This window comes from Oryzias latipes, chromosome 1 (assembly GCF_002234675.1).
Source record: "Oryzias latipes chromosome 1, ASM223467v1".
NCBI lineage: Eukaryota > Metazoa > Chordata > Actinopteri > Beloniformes > Adrianichthyidae > Oryzias > Oryzias latipes.
This window is the reverse complement of record NC_019859.2, coordinates 18,711,597-18,729,987: the sequence shown is the minus strand read 5'-3', so window position 1 is coordinate 18,729,987 and position 18,391 is coordinate 18,711,597. Positions and strand designations below refer to the sequence as shown.

Genomic DNA, 18,391 nt, shown 5'->3' with positions numbered 1-18,391 from the left:
AGCCATTAGATCAGGGGTGTCAAACTCATTTTCACTGAGGGCCACATCAGCATAATGGTTGTCCTCAAAGGGCCAGATATAACTTATACATGTAACTTAATGTAATGAAAATAAATGTAACTACTACTTAATGTTAAATAACTCGTTATTTATTAATTATAACTTTTTAAAGTGACAATTACAGTTGCATAGAAAACATATGTTTGCTTGTTACTCTAACATAAATCCTTTTACATTTGATTCTGTCAGGTTAGGTTATATGGACAGTCTTTAAGTCCTAATGTATAAGTTACCCAATCTGATATTTCAAGTCCAATTCCCCCTAGATATTAATAATACACTTCAATTTATATTTTTTATTTTAAGAAATTAAAAACTTTCATGCCCTCGCGGGCCACAGAAAATGACATGGAGGGCCACATTTGGCCCCCGGGCCTTGAGTTTGACACATGTGCATTAGATAGTCATTAGATAGAGATTAAAAATAGTAATGTATAATAATAATAACAACCTCTTACAACTTGACAATTTATGGAGTTTCTTTCCCTCTTTCTGTGTGTGTTTGTGCAATGGTTGGATTCCTTGTTAAAATAAGAAGGCCATGCTGAGAATACCAGAGAAGCAGTGAATGCTGAACTGTTGATTTATTTACGTTTATTTAAACAGAGAAGGGGGAGAAACCCCTGCCTGTATTTTGTCAGTAAAGTTCATCACATAAGTTAATGTGTAAATGTTTATAATAGGGATAAACTACTGTAGAAGTTGAAATAGACAAATAAAAAGGACAAGTTCAGCTATTACAGGCTGATTTATTGCTGAGCATTGTCTCATGTTGAGATCCCCACCAATAAAACTGTTCTCACCTCCTTTAAAACTACATCTAACACTCTTGTAGTGGTGAAGTGTGGTCATTCCTGGGCGGAACAGCTGCAGCTCATGCAGTCATGTGATTGACCTAGGTTGTTAGTTCCCTCTCTATGTTAACATGTTAAAATATGTTTCTTTTACTGAATTTGGCAGTGACCCAAAACCCTGCTTTTATTTCACAATAAAAGAATAGGAAGATAGATAATTAACTTAATTGCAAATAGTAATACGCTTCATACAAAACAGGAAATATCTGTAAATTTTTTTTTAAATCACTCAATTTATTTTCCAGTCTTTTCCCATTCATTTTAATTCCATGTTTTTTTTGTAAAGACACACTCCTCCTCTTGTTTTTCTGTAGAAAAATGGTTTGGTAGCCAGACTTTATTTTTTTTGAACCCCTTCTTCATTGTCCCAAAGACACCACTAGTATCATAACAGATTGTTCATAAATTTTGAATTGATCCTTTTGGCTTTTATGAATTAGAAATAGTCTTTGCCACAAGTCCTGGAAGACTGCATCATGGTGGATAGCTTGGAGGGACTGCCATGTGAAGTGGCATACACAGGGCATAGCCATGTAGGGGCAGGGTAGATAAACATGTTTTGTGTTCTGTGTGGATCCCATCATGGATATTTAGCTTGTTCACTGCTTTGTAGCAAACGTGTAAACAGTTCAAGAAAATGGATTGATCTGAGGACCTGCAAGGATCAATGCGAAGGGAAGGAGGAGACATGCTGTCTGATGGCTGGGATGTAAATCCTCAGCAAAAGCACATTGCAGCATCGGTTGTCAAAGGGGTAAACAAAAAATGTTTAACATTTACTTATTTATCTTAAAGTGGCAGCCACGAGCCTATCTGTCAGGAAATGTTGTGACTCACTGAAAGTGTTCCCGCTCAACATCTATGCTCAGGAAGAACAACACTTGAGTTGAGTAAGCACTTTAAAATCACACAGTAACTCTGATATCTCAATACTACTGAGCCCCGGAACTGACATGGGTAAAATAGTAAATATTCCATTCCCACAAAATAATATTACATTCCCACAACATAATTATGCGTTCCCTCGAATTAATTAATTCTACAGTACGAAATAATTATTCACGCGATTAGTCATTCATATACACGGATGTTAGCGATACTTGGATTTACAGCAGATACTTTCACACTGTGTGTGTCTCGTTACATTGCATGGAAAACACTAAGGATGTTTAGAGACCAGATTTATTTATTTAAAAAGCTCTACATAGGCGTCGGTTATCCTGTCTCCATGTCTGCGTTCATTCACACCCTGGTACGGTCTCCGTCCTGCCGCAAAAGCCGCTTTCCGCCGCTACTTCCGTTTCTCTGTGACCCACAGTCGTTCAAGAGGGGAAAAATAAAAACAAGAATGATCTATTTATTATTGTCTCGATGAAAATAAGAAAAATATCATAATATTTTATTTAGGATGCCCAAGCTTGCTGCTTCCCCATTCCGCAGCGATTCTCGGGACATGGCTCGCTGGAGCTATGAGCTATGTGCTTTTGCTTGGCATGCGGTGTGGGATATTGTAGTGTAGGGTCAAATAGGAATAATAATATTCAGGATTTGTCTTTTATTAACATGCTCGTTAGCGGTCACTTAACATCCGAAGGCTACATGCTACGTATCCCATCATGCATCACACATATCCCCTAATGCATCTCGACTAATCAACGTGTCCCTGTAAGAGTGCTGCATTCAAAGACAACAGGATGAATGTATGTCAGAATATTATTCCGTTCCCACCCATAAATTATTCCGTGGGAACAAAATATTATTTTGAGCGAACGCTTTATTTATTTATTTTACCCATGTCAGATCCCAGGTTCCGTACAATACAAAACTATTGAACTGGATTTTTCATTTCTTTTTTTAAGCTTTGTGCTTCATATTAAGTAGTGGTTTATTATTGCAAAACAGATTTATTAACAGATCAAAACCAAGAAAATGCACCTGATTAAAAAAAAGTAATGTATTTTTAGTCAGTGGATATGTCCACTGTTGTTCAAAATGTTTTTGTTTTTTTTTCCCAGGTATCAAGTTTCCAAAATTACCATTAATTTTTTTGGAGTCAAGATGAAGTTCAAGTATTGAAACTGGAATTATTCATTTGGAAAAATGTGTCAAAAGTCTTGAAGAAACCACTTCAAGGAAAAATTTGCAGGGACACTTCTGCTTTGAAATATAAAGGTAAAGGTTTGAGAAAATGTTTTTGCTGATCTTTTTTCTTACTACCATTTTTTTAAACATTATCTGCATCAGATAAAGGAAGAAGAGTTCAGATTTAATCAATGTCGGTCTTTTTAAATTGCATTAACCGTGTGCTTATTTGTTACCTATATTTTATGGATACGGTAAAGGACTCACTCTAATGTGATTGTTTTTATCTTGACTATTTTTACACTTACTACATTGAGAACCAAATGTGAATGACCTCTGCTCAAAGAAGCACGGCAGACCTCAGAGATCCAAAGTTATTTGTGTTTGGGCTTAATTCAATTCACTGTTGGCAAGAAACAAGGTTCCCACCAAATTCCTGAAATAAAACCTCCCATTTCCACTCTCTGTGTATGTTTTTGTCACAGCCTCGTTCTGGCCTCATCTTTCCAAAGCTTCAATCTCTTCCTCTCTATTTTTTTTAAATCCTCTGCATCACTAAGTCATGGCATCTTAGGTTTGAGCAATTACTGTTTTGGCCATTTTTAAAAGGTTACTGTGGAATGATTTCATACAGGGAATGGGCAATATTTTATAAAATGTATGACCTGGTTGAGTTTTAACAACAACAGAACTATGTCTGATAAAACCACAGCTGCTCCAGGGGTTTGTTGGTTCAGGGTTCTTATCAGCAGTGTATATGTATTGCACGGGTCTGGTTGCTATCCTTTTTTGACAGTAAAAAAGAGTCTAATGCTGGGCTAATGACATGTATAAACCCAGCAATGGAAATTGTATGGTGAGACCTCTCTATATACAACTTGTGATTTCCCTAAAGTGATTAGAAATTTTACAGTATTGGGTATCCACCAGCGTCTTATTTTTAATGATGCCGTCATATTTGCTTTTTCTTGTTTTCAGGATACTAAAAGGTAAATTATATGTATCCAGTTCCCGCCAACCAAGCTACTCACATCCTCTCTGCTGACATGTGCAACCCCGAGGGCTCAGTTGCGGAGCAGGTCACATTGTGCACCAAATCACTTCCAGACGCCTCCTTCTCACAGGCTGAAAATGAAAAACACAAAGAGGCCTTCGTGATTTCTGGGAGGAAGCAGTGTGACAGCTGCATTAACTTGCTTGTTTGCTACAGTGAGTTCGGAAAGTGATTTATTGATTGAAGTAGCATTCTTAAGAGGAAGTTTACGCACATCAATGTCAAGAAAGGATCGACCACAGATTTTTACAAATTGCTTGGATGAATGGTGGTGAACGAATGCAGAACAGAGGCTTGTTCAGTCCGGTCAGAGAAAAACGGCTCACACTCATGTACACAGGCAGACTTTCAAACTCCCACAGGTTTATTCACATAAGAAATATAAAAACCATACTGGACAGCATACATATATAGCTTAAGAGGATACATATACACAAGTTAACGTCTGTGACACTGATTACTAAAAGGGGCTTCAATTTATGTATGTCTATTAAAGTCCCACCCTAATTACCACTCTTTCTTTTCCCATCATCCCTCCATTTACACTCTCTCTCACTAGCTTACAGCCCCCAACACTCCAACCTAACATTATCGTTGCAACTAAAATGGTGAGCAATAGAGGAGCTATCCAGCTGTATAGTTTTTTTTTTTGCCAAATGCCAGCTCAGACGAGGAAAACAGATATTAATGGATCCATTTCTCTGGAATGGAATGCATCAGAATGGAGCAGAGCAGGGAGCTTGTGGGTTTTATGTAACAACTACAAGGTTTTTCAAACAGCAATTTTTTCCCGTCTACTCCTGATTCACAACAGTTTGAATAAAGAAATACATAGAAACACAGTTTTAATCATAATTTTCTTTATATTTGTCCTCCATTATGAGAAAAATGCAGCAAGAACATGTTAAAAACACCAAAAACACAGTGGTTCTTTAAAGACAAAAGAAGCAAAAAGATTGCTATAATGATATTTCATCAATGTTTAACTAAAACAATTCCTCTAAAGCTTTTTTGAATCAGCTATTTCGTTTGTAAATTTCCGTTGGACAACATATTTACAATTTTGACAGAAAAAGTATAAAAGTATGAGCAAACATCATAGCTTAGACACAGTCAACCAAAATTTTCTTTCAAACAAAGTTATTTTTAATGTATATGAACAAGTTAAAATAGGTCAAAATCTATAATGAACTTGTTTAAAGGTTTAGTCAAACCTTGACCCACTTATCTTTAACTTTAGCTAAACTAATTGTTGTCAATCTGCAGAACAAAAGACGAGATTGCATTGTTGATAAAAAAAACAAATCAGATTTCCATTTTTTGCATCTTTAATTTGAAGTTTTTATGTGCTTTCAAAGCATTTAATACCTGTGTCTTTACAAAAGTAACAAGGTTTGAGTAACATACTATTGCAGCAATATAACACTTTATAAAAGTGAATATTAAAGATATATTTATTCGTTATGTTATCACAAGCTACAATGACACAACTATACCAGTAAGGTTCACAGTTCCTGACTGCTTTTAGATGGCTAGCATAAAACCTAAAATGTAAATACAAAATATTGGTAATAATATTTAGTAGTTTTTCTTTTTTTGTCTTTAATGAAAACATGCCATCAAGACTTGTAGTGGTCAGTGGATTTTACGTTAAACTAAAGCTTTTTTTTTCTTCCAAAAACACAAGTTTCCTTTTCCCAATGTTACAGACTTAAACATTTTTTCAGTAAATTAAAGTTTGGTATTCATGGACACTTTTCAGAGTTTTCTTGAGACATCAGAAAAAAAACGGAGCGTCAAATATGAGAAGTTCAAACTGAACTTGTACACACACCACAATGTGATCCATGAAAACAAAAAACTGTTTACGAACACTGCAGATCTTTGATAGTGAAAACGACAAGCTGTAAGAATCCGTAATGTGCAGTTTGGCTTTTATCATTCATGAGTGGTGAAGTCGTGGGAACAGCTTCCTTGGTTTGTCAGCCTCTGACAGGAGTCATCCAGCCTCGTATCCTTCCCGGTGGTGCTGCCCTTTACAGGAATAGCAGTCTGCCTCCTGGAGGGAAGTCATTTATAGCGTTCAGCTGTATCCCCTGAAAGACCGTTCCTCCCCATGCTGCTGTGTCTCGTCTTTTTTTAATCTTTAACGTCCATCTCCGTAGTTGTGGGAACGTGATTGGGGATTTTTTTTGCTTTGCATTTATAAGGGCATGTAGCCAATTTGTAGTTTCTTTGAGAGCACAAACGTGCAGAAAAAAGTCCTCATTTGTTTCCAGAATGATGTTGAAAAAGCTGTCAGTTGCTGTCTTTCCTGAAGCTGCGGTCCGTGTTGACGTTGTTGGGTTCTGGGCTTTTGCACTGGATGCTGGTGCCATTAACGGCTCCAATGCTGCTCTGCTGGTTATCCGAATAACACCAGCAGCACAAGCATGACTTGGAGAACATGTGAAAAAAGGAGAGAGAGAACATTTCATCATGGCAGTGTTTGTTTCAAGTTTTTTTTTCCTCTTTTCCTCCCACAAAGCTCCTCTAACATGCAACCTGGTGTATCTCCAGCCTTATTCCCTTGACCAGCATTTGCAGTGTGTGACTTCATGCTATAAAGCTACTTTATATTTCACCAAACTGCTTTTACATGTCGCTTAAAGATTTTCATCGCCCGCCTGACCTCTAAGTCATGAAGGATAGGTTGTCCTAAGATTTTAGCGTCGTTGTGAGCGTGTGAGGGGAAATACAAATAGAAGTGTCTGCAAAATATGGGTACAATACCTTGAAGCAGTTTTTGAACTTCTTGCTGACAAAGTACAGTATAATGGGATTTATGCACGAGTTGATGGTTGCCAGATTGATGCCGAAGTAATCCAGGATCAACAAGAAACTGAAATACAAAAAACAATAAAGAACACAATCAAGCATATCACATTTTGTTATCTTAATTTGGCCGTCTCGTGCTTTTTGGACAAGTCTGTCTGCATTTTATGATGCTTTTTCCAAAGATCTTTACTGTCGGGTGCCTCTATGTTTGGTTTTTTGGGTTCTTGCGTCTTTGGCTGGTTTCAAGTATAACTTTCTGTGTTCGTGTCATGTTTAGTGGTTGGATTTTTCCCCCTGCTCTGCCCACTAACTACATAACATCAGGTTTTAGTTGCTAATCATACACAGCTGTGTCAGATTCTCATCCTTCTCAGTCCTCAGTTTTAGTTACCTTATGTCTTATCTTCTGTCTTGTTTTACTTTGTGATGGAAATTTTTAAAGTCATGTTCCAGTTTCATGTTTGCTGTTTTTTCATCACAGGCTTTGCAGGTCAGAAGATTGTGACTGTTGCTGTGGTTATTGTGTGTGTGTTTTTTTTCTTTCTTACTTCTGCAGACTCATAAGCCGCTGCAAAGCCACATTTAATTAACTTAATAGACAGTTGGCTCATGTGAAAAGAAGAAAAAACAAAAAACTTTGTCCAAAGAAGACTTCACTTCAAAACTCCTGTCCACACTGAGGGCACACAGGTTGAGGACTGTAATGCCCACTGAGGCCTTCTGCAGAAACGGCACCAATTTGCACAAACACAGACCAAAAGTGCTGTCATCAAACGGGAAACGTGAGGCCAGGAGCTGGATCACAGAGAGGAATGCACTTAAAGACTGATTCTCAAGAGATGCAGGACCATTTCGTTTTTACCACTGAGAGCATGCACATTGATAACACACATCTTATTGCACAAATGTTTTGCTTTACAAACTGGGTTTCCCAGACAGCAAAACTCCTTGCGACACAATATTTCTTCTCCAGCTTCTTATCATTGAAGTCCCGCTCCAATCACCTTTTGATCTATTTTAAACGTGATCCAAGTGGTCTTTTAATCACGATTATGCTGTTTTTTGCCAAAATAAAAACCTGTGTTGTTTTTTTAGGACAAAGCTTCTGCAGAGCGGCAGGAGTTCATTAGAAATTCCCCTCTGAGCTGTGGTTGGGATGGTTGACATGTAGAAACCCCGCCCCCCTTCCCCTCCCCGCTGCTGAGAGCTTGGAGCAGGGAGCTTGGAGCCTGCCCAGCATATTCTCAATCCCAAACAAGCTCTTTTTTTAAAACTGCAATTTTTTCAACTGCTATTGATTCTTCCTTCTTTTTTATGTCATTCTTGACAAAAATTTCACCCTTAAAGGGACTTTTTAGTTGGTGTGATGTATCAGCGCACACTCACTTCAGTAGTTCACACCGCGTCTTGTCATTCTGCTGGTAGACCATCTTCTTCAGAATCCGGCTCAGGTGCAGCGGAAACCAGCAGAGGGCAAAGATGAGCACCAGGCAGAAGACCGCTTTTGCCACCTCCCTCCTCTTCAAACGACATGAAACACAAAATATCAGGAAAGTTGTGTTTTTGTATCATCTTTTTATGGGACAGTTCATGAACAATTGTGATAAAATATATAGCAACTTGATCACGTTGGATGAATTGTAAGTAATTGACATGTTCTTGTCATCACCTGCTTAAGGTGTTCACTTAGAGCTATCCGGAGGCTGCCTTTCCTGTGATTGAGCATCTCACAGGTCATTAGAGTGTAAAAGACAGCTGTGCAAATCAGTGGAACGCAAAAGTAAAAACCAAACAGCCACCAGTCCTTTGCATCTGTATAGCCCTAGAGGGAGAAAAGAACATTGTTACATTGGATTTTAAACAATTGCATGTATTTAACAATTTTTTTCTCCAGCCTGAAATTTCATTATTGACTATTTTATTCAACTATACACCACCATTTATTCCTATTTTTTTCTTTTATTCACACTTTAAAATGTCTCTTTATTCAGTATCCCACTTTTAAAAAACGCTGTTTCATGAAATAAGCTTTGTGTTTTTGAGTTCAACAGACAGTGATATCTGGTAGAGATTACTCGGGTTCTGTACATGTGGAGCCGTCCATGTGGTTCAGCTTAAAGTCCTAGGCTTCAGTAATTGCACGAGGGCTGCAATCAATTATGGGCTCTGAGGTTGTTAAAAGGCCGTGATCTAAAAGTAAAGGAAAGTTGAGTGAAAGCTAATACTTCCCTCAAAATGTTGAATGTTGCAAAAAAGATACAGCTTTCATAAAGTAAAATGTTTTTTTTTATTCTTGTATAAAATTGTTTATGGTGTCTCTTTATTCTCACGGACTTTCAGGGGAGATCGATATTAGGCAAAATAGATGCCTGATGGGAACAGCGAAAGACTTGAGTTATGTTATGTTTAAAGAAAAAGCAATTTATTTATTTATTTCATCTTGTTAGTCAAATAGCTGGCTTTTGTGTCAAACTGTTATTTTAACACAAAATACCCCATTTGTTTGAGTTTATTCTTAGTTTTTGTAAACTTGTGGCACTTTTCAGGCTTGTTTGTGCATTTGTACAATTATTTTGCTTTAAGTTCCTTTTACAGATTTCCTCTTTTTTAGACAATCAGAAGGATGTTAACCAGGATTTGGTGGAGACTCTTGAGACTCAGGCAAAAGCAGTAGGCATTCATCTAGGCCCCAGGGTTTGCAGTGATGAAATACTTCTAATTAAGAAAAAAAAGGTGCTCCCCGGAGAATATTTTAAAATGGGTTTCTAAAAAAAATATATACATATTTTGTAGCAAGAATTCTCCTTCCATTCTTGGTGTCATCTTACTCACAACCAAACCTCAAACTTTGTAAAACACTCATCAAAACTTTTTCTACTATTTCAAAACATTTGTCCAAAAAGACAAAACTTTTTTTTAGCCCACATGAAAATCTAAAAACATCGTAATAACAGAGCAGCTTGGGTCAGCTGCCGGCAGCTTTTAGTGCTATTTGAGCTGCTTGAAAGCGCCCCCATCCTCATTTAACCCCTGCTGTCCTCTACTGTTGTTTGCATTAATGCACCTGAGTTTCCTAATCCAAAATGTTGTTTGTGTACCTGCATGAACTGGGTCTTTGGGTTGAGCATGCAGGTGCGTATGGTGGTGTTGGTGTAGTTGAAGGTGACCATGTCAAAAACGATGGCTTCAGGAACGGCCAGGATGAGGGAAAGAACCCAAATAGACACAATCTCGACGACAGTGAGCAGAGGGATGCCGACTCCCTGCACTCTGCTCCAAGATGCTACAGCCCTGTACCTGTGACAGAGCAGGATGCACAATAAACATGTTTGCATCTTGTTACATGAGTGCGCACAGCACTTATGTGATGTAAAGATAGAAAAAAACTCTAAATAAAATAATAAAATGTTCAGTTTATTGCCTCCAGACCAGCAAAGTTCACAAGAGCAATCCCTTTTATTTAAATTTCTGGCATCACATCAAGCACAACAAGCTGCTCTGTAAGCACACAATCAAAGTGTTAAGAATTCATGAGAAGAGATGATCAATTGTTTATTTTTAATATCCAATATTTATATTTTTGTAAAGCCTCCAAACAGACTGGCCCATGTTGGCAGTGAGGTCTGTGCATTGGCTCCTGATTCCTATGCAACGAGTACTTGTTTGCTTGTTTGTTTCATTAATGGAAAGCACTTGTCGAAATGTTTTAGTAAAATCGTGCATCAAGATTTTATGGCAAAAACAATATATTTTTCATGACACATTTGAATTTCTCTGTTGAACAACGTGGCTGCATTTATATTTCACTAAGTGGTAATGCATCCACCTTTTTCTCTTCCTACAACAATGAAAAGATCCAAAAGGGACTTGTGCAGATTCATGATACACTGAGACAGAGATATGCTACGCATTTGTTGGAAACAAATTGGAGGCTTGTGATTTTGAGCAAAACTGTATTAATAGTCACAGAGGTCACTGGAACTGTCTGGATGCTTCAACCATTGGAGCCTGTTAGAGCAAACCTTTTGTACTTGAAAGTGGGGAGAGCATTAAGTGGGATGATGCTGAAATTCAGCATTTGAAGACCATTATTTATTCATTACAGAATTTCCATTACGTTGCTTTCAAAAACAAACTTAGCAAATACTTCTGGTCCAGGCGGAGTAACGTAAGCACAACAATTTAAGCTCACAGTGCACATTTTACATATTAGTTGTTGTACTCAAATATATTATTGCGCTAATGAACAGGGATGAGCTCAAGAATGATACAACTAAACAGGGAAATAAACATTTTTGATTTTAGTGCTTGTAATTTATAATCAAAAGAGCCTCCTGAAAGTTTTATCTGTCTTTCTGAAATATTTGTTTTTACTTTAACTACACTAGAGAAAAATTGATGTAAATTATTCAATTTTTAACAAAAATACCAGAAATGCTAGTTTATCAATTTGGTTTAGTGTTTTTCTTTTTAAATTATTATTATTTCAGCATTAAACCGAGCAACATTAACTGCTTTTTCAGGAGGAACATATTAAGGTAATCATCATGGTTTTTTATCCAGGTCCCACTTTTACAATGTTTACACTAAACGCTTTGTAAAAAAAAAAGAAGAAAGAAAGTAATTTGATATTATCCAGTAGTATCCGCATGTAAAATAACAAGTCCTGATGTGAAGGCACTCACCTGTCCACACTGAGGGCACACAGGTTGAGGACTGTAATGCCCACTGAGGCCTTCTGCAGAAACGGCACCAATTTGCACAAACACAGACCAAAAGTGCTGTCATCAAACGGGAAACGTGAGGCCAGGAGCTGGATCACAGAGAGGAATGCACTTAAAGACTGATTCTCAAGAGATGCAGGACCATTTCATTTTTACCACTGAGAGCATGCACATTGATAACACACATTTTATTCCACTAATGTTTTGCTTTACAAACTGGGTTTCCCAGACAGCAGAGATAAAGTCATAATGCTAAGCAGAACACAATGACATAAACATTTAACAAACTTACTATCCAACCGTGAATAAAGTTCCAAAACTTCTTGCTTGTTCAGTAACAGCTAAAATAGTTTCTCAACAACATTTTGGAGATAAAAGAAATGTGCACTTTTGTGATGTGTCATGTCTTCTTAAAAAACCCTTCCTTGGTGGAAACTGAGCGAAATGTTTCCTGTAATTATGTCAGTTTGATGTCTGCAGCATCTTTTCTCCCTATAAAGCCTTTGAGCTGGCCATCTAACAGAGTACAGGGCAGGTCGGATTGAGAACCCATTCTGTTATTTTAATTCAGATTTTTTTTATTATGACAGAGATTAAATAGTAATCAAAGTTAGGTCAACATGCATGTATTGCATAAAAATGCTCTTTCAAGTATAAACAGATGAATAAGTAGGGCCTATACCAGGGGCGGGCAATTCCAGGCCTCGAGGGCCGGTGTGTCTGCATGATTTCCAGATAGTCTTGGCCTACTCATGACTGATTACCTGGTTCAGGTGTGTCCAGCCAATTAGAACATGCCAGAGCAGGGTATGCTGGAAAACATGCAGGAATGCGGCCCTCAGTGCCCACCTCTGGCCTATACTATAATTTAATTTCCAAGTCAGAGAGGAGGCTATACCACACTCCCACCCAGAGCTTGGGTACACAGCCCCAACAACCACAGATACAATGAACGAGGCAGCAATTGACCTGAAAGACAAGATCATGTCTAGAATGAACACTAGGCAACCCCGACACAAGCTACAATGGTTAAGTGATGTACCGCCTGAAAGTCTCCTGGAAACTGTGAATGAAGCATTGAGGGCAATTCCTACCACAACAATCACAGAAACCAATGAACCGGTCTACACCTCAGCAGCAGTGATCTTTGAGATGCTTGGCTATGAGACCAACCATGGGAGAAAACAATACCCACCATGGAAGCAACGGTTAGAGGCCAAAATCAAGGCAACTCGGAAGGATGTGAGTAAGCTGACAGAGGCTCAAAGAGGTACAATGAGCAAGCAAGTACCTAAGAGATACAGCCAGATGCCCATACCTGAGGCACTGAAAACTGCCCTGACATGATACATGCCTACTAGCCAAAGAAACTCTCCGTACTTCACGAGCGCCTGGCAGCAAAAAGGAACCAGCTGCTAAGAGATGGGACTCACCCCGAATGGCTAACGGAAGGGCGAATGATCCTGATCCAGAAGGATCCCTCAAAGGGTGCAGTCCTATCCAACTACCAGCCAATAACCTGTCTCTCCACAACATGGAAGCTCATGTCAGGCATCATTGCAACAAAGATAAATAGGCACATGGATCAATCCATGAGCACCACACAGAAGGGCATTGGTAGAGACTCCAGAGGAGCCAAACACCAACTCCTGGTTGACAGAACAGTCGCTCAAGACTGCAGGTCATGACACACCAACCTTTGCACAGCCTGGATTGATTACAAGAAAGCCATGATTCAATGTCACACAGATGGATCACTGAATGCTTGGAGCTGTACAACATCAACAGGACTCTAAGAGCCTTCATAGGAAATTCGATGAAGCTGTGGAAAACCACCCTTGAAGCCAATGGCAAGCCACTTGCACAAGTGTCCATCAAATGTGGGATACACCAAGGTGATGCTCTGTCCCCACTGATGTTCTGCATGGATCTGAACTCCCTCAGCCAAATAATCAACAAGACTGGCTATGGATACCGATTCAGAAATGGGGCCAACATCAGTCACCTCCTCTACATGGATGACATCAAGCTATATGCTAAGAGTGAGTGTGACATTGACTCCCTGATCCACACCACCAGGATCTACAGTACTGACATTGGGATGTCATTCAGGCTTGAGAAATGCAGCTGGATGGTGACAAAGAGAGGCAAGGTAGTCCACAAAGGAGGGGTCTCACTCCCAGAAGGAACAATAACAGACATTGAGGACAGCTACAAGTACCTTGGAATTCTGCAGGCAAATGGCAACCTGGAGCAGGCAACAAGGAAAGCTGCAACTGCTAAATACCTCCCACGAGTAAGGCAAGTCCTGAGAAGCCAGCTCAATGGCAAGAATAAGACCCGGGCAATAAACAGCTACGCACTGCCAGTTATCAGATACCCTGCAGGCATAATAAGATGACCAAAGGAAGAGATACAGACCACGGATGTTAAAACACAAAAGCTCCTCACCATGCATGGAGGGTTCCATCCCAAATCCAGCACCCTGAGACTGGTGGACTGGGTCTAGTGAGCGTAGAAGCCACTATCCAGGATGAAACATCCAAGATGCATGAGTACATCAAGCTCAAGGCCGCAACTGACAGTGTGCTTAGTGAATGTCTCAGGCAATGGAGAGCAGAGGATACAGTGCTGGAGGACAGATCCTCATGGGAGGACAAACCCCTGCATGGGATGTACCACCGGACCATAACTGAAGTGGCAGATATCAAGAAGTCCTACCAATGGCTAGAAAGGGCTGGCCTACAGGACAGTACTGAAGCGCTCATCCTGGCCACTCAGGAACAAGCCCTGAACACCAGAGCAATAGAGGCTCAGATCTACCACACCAGACAAGACCCAAGGTGTAGGCTGTGCAAAGAGGCACCTGAAACAATTCAGCACATAACTGCAGGGTGTAAGATGTTGGCAGGTAAAGCATACATGGTGCGCCACAATCAAATGGCTGGAATAATATACAGGAACATGTGTGCAGAATATGGACTGGAAACCCCAAGGTCAAAATGGGAAACACCTCCAAAGGTGGTAGAGAATGAAAGGGCAAAGATCCTGTGGGACTTCCAGATCCAGACTGATATAACGGTAATGGTGAACCAACCAGACATTGTAGTGGTGGACATGAACAAAGGAAAGCCGTTGTGGTGGATGTGGCAGTGCCAAGCGATGGGAATATCAGGAACAAGGAACACGATAAACTGGAGAAATACCAGGGACTCAGAGAAGAACTGGAGAAAGCATGGAAAGTGAAGGTGACAGTGGTGCCTGTGGTAATTGGAGCACTCGGGGCAGTAACCCCCAAGCTGGAGGAGTGGCTACAACAGATACCTGGAAAGACCTCAGACCTCTCAGTCCAGAAAAGCGCAGTGCTAGGAACAGCTCCCAGGCCTCTGGTAGAGGACCCGAGCTCGGAAGAGAAACCACCCGCGGAAGGGTGAGAGGGGCTTTTTTTAAAATAATATCAAATATATATAAACATGCGCTTAAAGTGTCCTCAAATTTTGTAGAAGTGTATATCATCTAAAGCAGCCACAGAAATTGACGCCTTATTTATGTATGGCACAAGTTTGGTCAAGGACTTCAAATGCATGCATTTCTTTGAACATACAGCATATCACCAACTTTTTATATTTATTTTTTGCAATATTGCTGAAATGAATAATTACGTTTGTTTTATAGAAATACAAAATTGCTACTGAATGGAACTTTTCCTCCTAAAGGACTTAGTGTATCTGAAAAATTATCTGTCTCACCGCCTTTTTTGGGTGACAGATAATAAATGATAATTTCAATAAAAAAGTTGCTTAGTTTTAAGATATTGTACTCTTTACTTTGTCATATATTGTTAAGTTTGTTTGAAAATTATTAAAAACACACCAGCACAAAATGCTTTCTTCACTTTACTTCTAAATTTGTATTTTTAAGTAAAATATCGACCAATAAGATTGTTGTCAAAAAGATAAATAAAAACTATTTGACATAAATGAGAAAACTTTAAGTTGTTCTTTTAATTATGTAGGAAAGAAGAAAAAACAAAACAAAAACTACAGATTATAGGTATATGCATTCATTAATGAAACTATTTATTAAAATATTGCAAAAAGGTTGACGTCATGCTGATATTCACAAAGGTTTTTGTGTTCCTCTTGGACCCAGAGTTTTTCTCATAGGAAAATCTTGCCAAAAAGGAAAGAACAAGGAAGTTACAGGATTGTGAAAGCAGCTTTTTCTTTGTTTGTGAACAGACAGCCCCCCCACACACACACTCCCCATATGATCCTTGTTTCCGTTTTGCACATGTGTTACTCAGACCAAAAAGTCACTTTGCCCTCCTCAGAGTCCTAAGTTAATTTTAACCAGGTGGCTTTCTCATTTTTCCTTTTTGCACAATGCTGTTCTTTAATGTGGCTCAAAAGATCATGTTGACGGATCGCTCCATTTTTCCATTGTTCTTTATTATTACTCAAATTGTGACAGTGTTTACAGGCATAAATCAGACCAAAGCAGGAGCCCTGCAATGATTCATCACATCTGTCACACAAACACTTCATATTTCAAAGCGTAAACAGAAGGGTTGCGAGTCACGCAAAACCGAGCTGTAGTGTGCTGAGCCCCGTTCGCTAATTAAGGCCTATTTTGATCTTGTGGATAATCATTTAGCCACTAACAAATATACATTCTAAAGTTTTCTGACAACTCACTGCAAGTTGCTCTCTTCTTATAAACAGAGAAATGGAGCAAACAGTGACACACAATCAACTGAGAGGCAACAAGAATCTTTTACCCCTATTTTTAATTTGAAAAGCTGACATTCTGAGTTGAATTGTTTTTTATTTTGTGGATTTGGTGAGTTTAGAAATTTCGCGATAAGGTCAAAGGGGATTGAAATAAACAAATAGAAAAAATGTGTGACCACCATTTTTTTAAGCACCATTAGCTTATTTCATTGCTAATCTTTTCATATGATAAAGATAAGACTCAGACTGATTATACTTTCCCGTCTATCTGCACACGTCCTTAGACCCCCCCTCCCACTTTCTCCCCTTTTTCCCGTCTGTAATATTCCATTTTATCTGTGTGTGTCAAGCTATTGTTTCTGCATTTCATCAAATCAACAGGCCGACCTGACACTCCCCGGAGGCTGAACTGAGGTTAAGACTACAATTAAATCTGCAAAAGTGGAGAGAAAAACAGTACCTTGTATACATTGATGGGTATATCAATGAAAATGTAGATAAGGTCACCCAGGGCCAGACTAGCGATGAGGGCATTGGGCCCATTCCTCATGCACTTGTGCTGGTATATAATCCTCAGGAGGGTGGCATTGCCGACCAGGCCTACCACAAAAACGACGATGGAAATGATGGTGTTGATGTACTTAAAATAGCTGTTAATAGATGGATTTATGGGACACATTGGGGGTTTTCTGTTAGTTTCATTGGAGGAGCTGGACCTCAGAGCTTGTGTATCAAGTCCTCCACGAGAGGGAACACTGGGTCCTGCGCTTGGACTGACGGTGGTATGGAAGTCTGGAGAATGGAGAGTGGTGTGGACCAGAAAACCTGGGAGAGGGTCCTTAGCTTTGTTGATTTGGCACAAACCCATGGTCACCATACAGACCATGAGGACAAACAAACTCCCTGCTGGTGGGGCCATTGTCAGCGTAACTGAGATCTTTGCTTGCACTGAGTGACAGACTGTCAAAATGTGTCACTAGTGAGAAGAAAATAGAGAAAGAGAAAAAGGAAAAATTACTTTTTTAATTTTACTGTTAATGCACATTATAGTTTTCTATCACATGTGTGAAATAATATAATATAATATAATATAATATAATATAATATAATATAATATAATATAATATAATATAATATAATATAATATAATATAATATAATATAATATAATATAATATAATATAATATAATATAATATAATATAATATAATATAATATAATATAATATAATATAAAATAATATAATATAATAACTCCCCAAATTATAACTCTGTATTCTTCCACTTTCTAATTTTAAAAGGTTTACGGGTGAAGTCATGATTTTTCTAGCTATGAAAAAAAGTTGTCCGGGGCTGATTTCCAGTAAGCAGTGCAAAATGTTAGCAGAAAGGATAAATAGATGAGCAGCCTCATTCACAGAACAAAGCACACATTTTCCCTCTTAACATTCCTCCAATCTGTAGAAATTTTTTTTTTATATGACAAATTCAGACCACTTTATGCTTGGTTAAAGAAGTTAAAAGTTTTAAACTTTCAGTTTTAAAGCCCTTTTCATCATGTCAGAGTACAGGCAACTCTTGTAGCCCAGAGTTCTTCCTGTTCAAAGTCCCTGCTGTCACCAAGTACATAAAGAACTATTTAGCAGCCAGCCCTTCAAGTAGCATCACAGTTTAGCATCAGCATGACACTGCTGGGATATGTGACAGCACGCAAACTGATCTAGCCATAAATAATAAATACATTTGGTTTTCACCTACCGCTTCTAAAATGACTGCCTGGCCCCCTTGGAAACCGTCAGGCAAACTTTCAGCTGAAGCCCCCAGACATCTGTATCACATCACATGAGTAATTAACGCACTATCAAAGCTGCATCGTATCCCACTTGGTTTGAGCAATGCACCCGTCTGCTCTGAGGTGCCTTCGCATTATGGCTCAGAGTTTCCTATGGAGAGTTTGCAGTATGTCTAAGTGGACGTGCTCAACTGTGTGTGTCTGTGAGGCTTTGTGTATATCAGTGTGTGTGTGTCAGAGCACCAGCGAGACACTTTGACTGGGTGGGATAGCAAAT

At 38.9% G+C, this 18,391-nt stretch overlaps 1 protein-coding gene across 1 annotated transcript; it reads right to left on the bottom strand.

The window, feature by feature from the left end:
• Positions 1–4,393: 4,393 nt before the first annotated feature.
• Positions 4,394–18,344, bottom strand: ednra (endothelin receptor type A). Its single transcript, XM_023957632.1, has 8 exons — positions 18,081–18,344; positions 16,785–17,300; positions 11,553–11,680; positions 9,966–10,164; positions 8,537–8,689; positions 8,254–8,387; positions 6,823–6,931; positions 4,394–6,486 (listed from the first exon to the last, which is right to left on the bottom strand). Exons 2-8 carry the CDS (start codon positions 17,241–17,243, stop codon positions 6,349–6,351), a joined length of 1,320 nt encoding a protein of 439 aa, XP_023813400.1. The 5' UTR covers positions 17,244–17,300; positions 18,081–18,344; the 3' UTR covers positions 4,394–6,348.
• Between the last annotated feature and the right edge of the window lie 47 nt (positions 18,345–18,391).